Raw genomic sequence first — 8,195 nt, 5'->3', positions numbered from 1 at the left:
GAACATAAGTCTGGTATTTGTTCTGGGGGTTTGTTAGCATTAGAAAACCATTGTTAGTGGCCCCTAAGGTGTTTAAGCATATACTGGGGTACTGTATTATACACAGGGGAGGAGGAGGCATATGGATTTAAGGGTATGTCTTAATATGACTTAACTTTTTTCACATGAGTGGAATCCCTGCCGGTGCCGGGCCAAGGTAGTTTGGCACCCTAGGCAAGAGTTTCAATCAGCGCCCCCTGTCCTGCATTACCATTTACCTCCTTTACAGTGATGGTAAATAAAGCAAGAAAATGTACAACATTTTTCATTTATATTACTGCCCCCTATACCAGCAAGCCCAGCAGCCATCCATAATATAGCCCCCTGTACCTGTGCCAACAGCCATTTATTATACTGCCCCTCCATACCTGTGCCAGCAAGCCCAACAGCCATCCATTAAACTGCCCCCCCATACCTATACCATATACCTATACCAGCTAGCCCAACAGCCATCCATTAAACTGCCCCCCCCCATACCTGTACCAGCAAGCCCAGCAGCCATCCATCATACAGCCCTCCGCACAAAAGGAGCTATTACTTGCTGGCAAGAGGGAGAAGGTGAAAGAAGGGGATTCCACCCGACTAAGTGACCAAGATTACTGAAACAAATTATTAAATAAATGCTTGAAAAAAAACCCGATTAAAAGTGCGCCCCTCAATGATTGCGTCCTAGACAGCTGCCTACTCTGCCTACCCCTAGTTCCAGCCCTGATCCCTGCAGTGAGCACCAACCATCTGGTTTTTTGGTTTGCTATTAATGCGGGCATGGTCTTGTGGTAACATGGGTGTGGTTTAAAGTGGGTGTGGTCTAAAAACAGGGAGTGGCTAACACTGGCTTCCAGTATCGGCCCTCCACCATGTAGATTAGAAAAATTCCGGCCCTCTGTACCATATAAATTGGACAGCACTGATCTAGATAATCTTTTCTTTTGCCATGGTGATAGGAGGTGTCTTATTTGCAGATATTTATGTAGGTGGTGCTTTGGTAGGTTCAATTGGGTTTAGAGGTCTTCATATGACTTGTGTGTTTAACTGAAATAGTTGTCCAATTGTTTCTAGTCCATTTAGGTTCCAGTTCTTTGTTGTCTGCAATTGCAGATCATCAGGGCTGTTGTTGTAGTAAGTGGATGGATTGCTTTGTGTTCTTTGTAGATCCATCCATTTCTGTTTCAGTTGGGTTAGTTCGTTTTGCTGGGGTTCTTAGGGGTAATCCTTGGGTTTTGTTGATGTTGAGTTTATAATAAGAGATTTGGCTATATTCCGATAGTGTTTGAAATGTCGCTTCCAGTGATTGACAGGGGTTTGTGAGCATTATACAAATAAAAATAGACATATATACATTTTTAACAAAGGTATAGCTTGTGGTGCCTATGCACCAGGGCTGGGAGTAAAACGCAGCCCACGTAGGTTTATGTTTCGCTATCAGAAGATGAACCCATGGGATATTTCAGGTCATCTAATCCCCATTGGGTGTCTTCCCACAGTTTTGCTTTAACCTCCGTTTTTAATTCGAGTTCTGCTTCTGGTTGTTCATGTGGTCTTCTTTCAGGGATAAATGGGGGCTGGATTTCTTTATTTTCAAGAGCCACCCAGTCTAATCCCTATAAAAACAGGAGAAATAGAATGTACATTATTAATCTATTCAAAGTATGCAGATTTGCAATAAAGACAAAATCATTAGCTCATAGTGGGTATGAGCAAAAATAAGTGAATCTGGCATGCAGGATACCAGAATAACATACCTCAAAGAATGGACTCTTCTTCACGTCCTCTGTACCATGTTCACCTGTCCCAAGGCGAAGCTGTGCATCTTTCTTTAAGAGCTGCAAAACAAATTGTGGTACTTAAGTACTTGTATTGAATCGTAGTAAGGACAAATATAAGCATAGGGTAAGTAATAATGGAAAGGCTTTACTTTTGTGCAGAACTCTCATGCCAACCCAACATACTGAAATCATGCTTGGAACTTACATTTACTAATATACTGAGCGTATCCTCAGTTATATCTTCTGGATATTTTGGCTCCTCGCTTTTGATGATTACATAAATTTCAAGTGTAGTTGTTCCATTAAATGGTACCTGAAAAAACAACAAAAAAAACCCAAAGTGTTGAGTTTGGATACAAGTAAAGGTCTATAACTTATAAGTTCTATAGGATTTTCCCAACCAAGCAGCCAACAAAGAAGGTACAGGTATGGGACCTGTTATCCAGAATGCGTAGGACCTGGGGTTCTCCGGATAACAGATCTTTCCATAATTTGGATCTTCATACCTTAAGTCTACTAGAAAATCAGATAAACATTAAATAAACCCAATAGGCTGGTTTTGCCTCCAATAAGGATTAATTCTATCTTAGTTTGGAACTGCCTTTCTTTGATTAGGAACTTTCTGAATAACAGGTTTCCGGATAATTTGTATTTGCTTGATATCTAATAGTATCTTTTAAAAATTAACTCATAATCATTACATTTTCACTATGTACATTTTATGTTTTTAATTATTTTTTTGTGTGTGTCCTTTATAGGCCCTTTTAAAATAAGAAAAAAATTTATGTTTTTTTCCTGCAAATTATATTTTCTTTATAGGAAATATTCTTTAAAGTTATGTGATTTTGTTTGCTAATCTGCTCTGATGCCTGAAGGCAATTTTTATTTGTTCGAGAAGCTAACACCTGCATCTGCATCATATACTTTACTGATTGGAAATTTAGTAGTAAATACATTTTTAAATTTCAAGCTAAAAACCATGTCAAGGTTTCCCATGTTATGAGGGTGATAATGATCCATTTGTAGATTTTTCTGAATTTCCTCTATACAATAAGTCTCAACAAAAAAATAGGTTTCCAAAATACTCTGAGAGAATCATTTTCACCCTAAGGCCTGTGGTGCATTAGGCATTTATTTGGCCGTTGTAAACAAACAGGATGAAAAAAAGGCTGAGCCTCTGATTTCTGCTCAGGCACAAATCTCTGGTGTATCATTGGCCTATCAGTGCATGGAGCTGATTATGGTGATACCATGTCTGTCAGTACATTCAGAACACAGAGCAGAAGTCAGAACTACTAAATGTAGTTAAAAATGGATTTGTGAAAACTCTATCAGTGATTGCCCACTTTGTACTCTAAATAGATACTTACGATTCCAGTGAGCAGTTCATAAATGGTCACTCCCAGTGCCCACCAGTCTACTGATCTTGTGTATTGACCACGGAATAATTCTGGGGCCTTATAGAAGATGGTTCCACATTCGCCATTGGTTATGGTGTCAAAGTTCATTCCTGAAGCAGAAAGAAAGCAATAAGTTAAAAAGTTTATCCATATAAAGTTATATTGATTGGTTGAACAGAAGAGCAGAAGTCACTGCAGGTCTTTAATTATCTACCCAGTATATGACACAAAGCAGGTTGTTGTACTGTGCCCCTCTGTCTACCTCTGGTTACAATAACATGTATGACCAATGCTCAACTGCTTAACCGTGTATATGTTACAAATCTTACCTAATTCGCTGATCCCAAAGTCTGCAATTTTGACATAACCATCACCATACAGCAATATGTTCTCTGGTTTTAGATCTCTGCAAATCAAATAGAAGTGCATTATAAGATATTGGTTCAACAAAAATATGTATAATATAAAAGGTCTGAAATAAATATAAGACTTAATTATCACTTACCGATGGGCGATATTGTGCTCATGTAAGAACTGCAGTCCTAGAACCAGACAAGCGGAGTAGAATCTGTAAAGATTAAAATAAATTATACATATATCAGTTTTTTAAATCAGTTTCATAAATGCAAGCGTATCAATATATAGCTATGGCAAATATGTTATTCCTGAGGCCTAATATTTAGTGGAACATGACATTTTGTTGTCTCAACTTCCCACAGAGCATTAAAACTTGGATGGAGCAACCTTTATTGGCATGAACCAGTAAATGGTTTGGTGTGACTAGTGGGAAGCCAATGTTCTTCCTATTGAGTACCCAATAATAATAGTATTAGATATAAAAAGTGGTAAGAGTGACATAAGGGTTTTTCACCTTGGGTTGAGCTCCCTAAAAGATAAGTAGTACTTACCGAACTCTCTCAAGTGGCATTCCAGGTTGAGCCGTGAATGCTGCTAAGTTTCCTGCTTCCGCATACTCCATAACCAGACACAAATGATCTTCAGTCTGGAAGGAGCAGAGTAAACTGGTAAGGAACTGACATTTCTCCTCGTCGATCAGCCGGAGGATGCGCTGCTCTTGGGCAACACTAGGAAATTAAAACCGTTAAAAGTCAATACATGAAAACGTCACATTGAATTATGGCAGAGATAGTGAGTCAGTGGTTCAAATGTTCTTTCCTAAAGTGATTTCTGATTAAAATAAATTTGTGTAGACATGTTACAATCTGAGGTTTGTGCAAGGCCTGTCTCTTATAAATGTCCAAATGCTCTAATTCTACAACATTTTAACCCCTTGTTAATATTATACATGTCTGTCCACCCCCCCCCCCATTAGTTAGGAAGCTGATGAATGTGTTTCTTTTATGGAAAATCTATATTTTTATAGCTTCATAAAATCACTATTTGACCCATAACTTACCACTGAAATACACCTCTATTGTTGATATCGTGCATTTCTATGGTTTTAATTGCCACAGTCTTTCCAGAGGTTCTGTGTTGTCCCTTGTAGACCTGCAACGAAAGAGCTTCATGAGATACAATACAATACATATTTGGTGCTACCGTTCTATTTAGGTGTTTGTGATGGAGAAAAAACACATTGAAAAGTGGAAATTAAGCATGATAAGGCCACATCTTGAAACCAGGGTCACCTTCTTTATTTTTAGCTCTTTTACTTACATCATAACTTACAGTATCTTTAGAATACAACTGACAGAATGAATCAGTGCAAATCAGTTGCTGGTCACTAACTGGTTGCTATAAACTATTTATTTGTTTTTAGTTAGAGCTGCTCAAGGTATAAAAGTCCATGTGGTGTCACCAATGAGTGGATGACAATCTTTTATGTTCAGCAGTGGTTATAGGCACAAGTAGTTCAAATAGAGGAACCATACACTTTTTCGTGCTGTCTAATTCCTAGCCAAATGATTTATGTATTTTCTCCTCAAGTCACCCAGAATAGATTTTGATTTATCATAAAGAGACAGAATAGCTTACCTTTCCAAATGCACCCTCGCCGATATATGATTGGAGCTGGAAATCTGTAATAGATGGTATTGCTTTTTGCACCAGCCTAAAATGAAAAACATTTATTTAATTAAACTTATTTCTTGCACATTCTTTGTTATGGGCCAAACTTTCAACAAAAACTTAAACAGTTGTTGTACTTGGACACATATATATATATATGCACTATGGGTAAGATGTCATGCAATCTGCCATCCCATATAAACCACTGATAAAACAACAAACATATTTCAGAATAATTACCTTCTTTCCACCTGATTTTGGTCTAGAGTTTTGTCAAGCTCATCAACGATCCGACAATAGTGAGTTCTCCGCTAGAGAAGTAAAAGAAATACCATTAATTCAGGTTCAATATAGCACGTATGAGAAAAGCCTATTTATTTTGCCATTAATACTTACCTTCATCCGGTCAGGAAAATCAAAGAACGACTCTGGTTTCTTTATAGGTACTGATAAAAAAAGAAAAGGTTGGTTAAGCTACTTTGCAAAAAGTACCATTGGGAACTGTGGGACAATATGGCTGTAGGTCCTTCTGTTTGTGAGTGGGAATGAGTTAATTTTAAAGCTGTTGGTCTGAGTAACTCTATATCAATAACCCCGTAATGAGAACCATTAAAGTACATTTTCAAAAGCTTTTGAACTAGTGAACATGACTATATTTCCATTAACTTCAGTACTAGGGGTACTCTTGATGGGTACTTAGTGGCTGGTGTCTTTGAGAGGTAATTCCTAATATATAACTGTGCTCCCCATATAATTCTACATCAATTGCCCTGTCTGTGATATGCATGTAAACACTATGATTAAATGCAGACATTGACTATAACAGATATTAATCTAGCTGGGTGTTGTGAACAGGTTTGAAGTTAAATAGCAATTAGTAAAATATATGTAAAGAAAAAGCACCTCTACGGATCCGAACTCTATTCTTATTTCTAGGTTCCTCCTTTGCTATTGTCTTTTGCAGGTTTGTATTTTCATCCTGATTGGCTACCTCAGGCTTTTCCCTAACATCCTTCTGTGCATCTGCTTCAGGTGATGAAATACGAAGAGATGCCTTTTGGCTCCCAGTGTCCTATAGAGATCCAACGTAAAAAGGATGTGATGAAAAACATTTTCAGAAAAAATTGAACAGAGAAAAATCTTTGCTATCTTACTAAAAGTAACTTTAAAGGGATACACATCCAAAAAAAATTACATTAATTTTGCATTGAGGGAAAATGTTATTCCTAATAGATTTCCAGTACACACTAAGAAGCAAATTTATTCAAATTTTTGCCTTGATCTGTGAAAATTGCGGCAAAAAGTCATGAATAACATCAAAAAATTTAAAATGTATTTTTCTACAAAACAAAATTGGCAACTAAAATCTCTCAAAATTCTATATAAGTTAAATAAGAGATGTATATCTATATTTAAGCTTTTTTATAATATAGGGTTTTTTTAAATCAATTTTTTTTAGAGTTATAGCAATCAAATCTTTCCAATTTAGGTGTTTTTTTATTCATAGTCCAGCAGTCAGGAAAATTGTTTATTAAAAAAAAAAACTTCTTGAGGGGTTTTGCACGATTGAGTTTGGGGTAAAAAGTTATTTAAAATATTACAACTGAAAGCCATTTCTGTGACGCCTTTCCTATTCTCTTGTCAGACTAACTCACTAACTCTGGCCTGTGCCATTTGTACAAAGATCATTTTCAGTGGGATTTTATTTACATCCCATTCAAACAAATAATCCTGAATAAAACAACCTCCACTCTGTATTCCTGAAACCAAAACTCACCTTTGGTCTCTCAGCAGGAACTTTCTCGGGACTTTGCTTGGCTGGAGCTGAAGAGAAGATAAGAAATGGAGGTTTAAATACAACTATATTGAATAGAAGGGTATTGAGATGTTATTTAATTTGCAGAAATGTACGTTTGTGAGGCCCATTTATCAAAGTCCAAATTTATCTCAATATTATCTGAACAAATACTCTGAAAAAATCCGTACGGGATTTTTCCTCTATATTTATCAATACACTTTCCCAAAAAAAATTAATTCCCAAAATTGGTGTTTTCTTAAATTCTATTTTTTTACTAAAAAAAAAGAATCATTTTTTGGATTCAGAGTTTAGTAAATAACCCCCTTAGTGTTTGATTTTATACAATATAATATACAGAAACCAATCAGCAAAAATACTCAATATGAATGATATGCTATACTGCACCTGGAAGCATCTGAGCTTCTTCCTCTGGAGATGTTTCTATTTCCATCTTTTTCATTTCTTCTGTTTTCTCTATTTCAACCTCTGTGGCGTTGCTTTTCTTTCCAATACTCACCTTTAGTTCCTCAGCAGGAACTTTCTCGGGACTTTGCTTGGTTGGAGCTGATGAGAAGATAAGAAATAGAGGTTTGAATACAACTATATTGAATAGAAGAGTATTCAGAAGTTATTTAATTTGCAGAAATGTAAGTTTTAAGGGGTTATTTATCAAGGTCCGAATTTATCTCAGTATCTCTAATATCTAGCTTGGAGCAACTCTGAATTCCAGAATGGACCTTATTTATGAAGAAAAAAGCCCGAAAAAATAGGGTCGGGCAAAACTCTGAATAGTTCAGAGTTTTCCGTAAAAACTAAAATTTTTCAGATTTTTTGGTCCAAATCCCCGAAATCATCAGCGCAGATACTGGGACCTTCCCCATTGACTTATACAGGACCTCAAGAGCTTTTAGATGCTGAGGTTTCAGATTCTGAGCTTATAGACCATCAGAATTAATGAATCTTGATAAATATTTGGTGCTTGATTAATAACCCACTTAGGGGCCCATTTACTTAGCTCGAGTGAAGGAATAGAATAAAATTTCAAATGATTTTTTTGGCTACTTTGACCATCGAATTGGCTACTTCGACCTTCAACTATGACTTAGACTTTGTATCGAACGATTCAAACAAAAAATCGTTCGAATTTTCGACCATTCGATAATC

General features: G+C 36.5%; 1 protein-coding gene across 1 annotated transcript; it reads right to left on the bottom strand.

Moving 5' to 3' along the window:
• Positions 1-1,701: 1,701 nt before the first annotated feature.
• On the bottom strand, positions 1,702-3,324 carry LOC121399068 (serine/threonine-protein kinase YPK1-like). The gene is made up of 3 exons (XM_041578887.1): positions 3,176-3,324; positions 2,011-2,118; positions 1,702-1,862 (listed from the first exon to the last, which is right to left on the bottom strand). Exons 1-3 carry the CDS (start codon positions 3,311-3,313, stop codon positions 1,722-1,724), a joined length of 387 nt encoding a protein of 128 aa, XP_041434821.1. The 5' UTR covers positions 3,314-3,324; the 3' UTR covers positions 1,702-1,721.
• Between the last annotated feature and the right edge of the window lie 4,871 nt (positions 3,325-8,195).

The sequence above is a fragment of the Xenopus laevis genome, chromosome 9_10S (genome assembly GCF_017654675.1).
Source record: "Xenopus laevis strain J_2021 chromosome 9_10S, Xenopus_laevis_v10.1, whole genome shotgun sequence".
In the NCBI taxonomy this organism is placed as follows: domain Eukaryota; kingdom Metazoa; phylum Chordata; class Amphibia; order Anura; family Pipidae; genus Xenopus; species Xenopus laevis.
Note: the sequence above shows the minus strand (reverse complement) of the source record. Positions and strands in the feature narration are given on the sequence as shown.

Coding starts and splice junctions, on each gene's coding strand:
- LOC121399068 (XM_041578887.1), bottom strand. CDS start 3,313: ATGAACTTTGACACCATAACCAATGGCGAATGTGGAACCATCTTCTAT. Junction 2,119..3,175: donor ATGAACTGCTCACTGGAATC/GTAAGTATCTAT, acceptor TTGTTTTTTCAG/GTACCATTTAATGGAACAAC. Junction 1,863..2,010: donor CGCTCAGTATATTAGTAAAT/GTAAGTTCCAAG, acceptor TTTGTTTTGCAG/CTCTTAAAGAAAGATGCACA.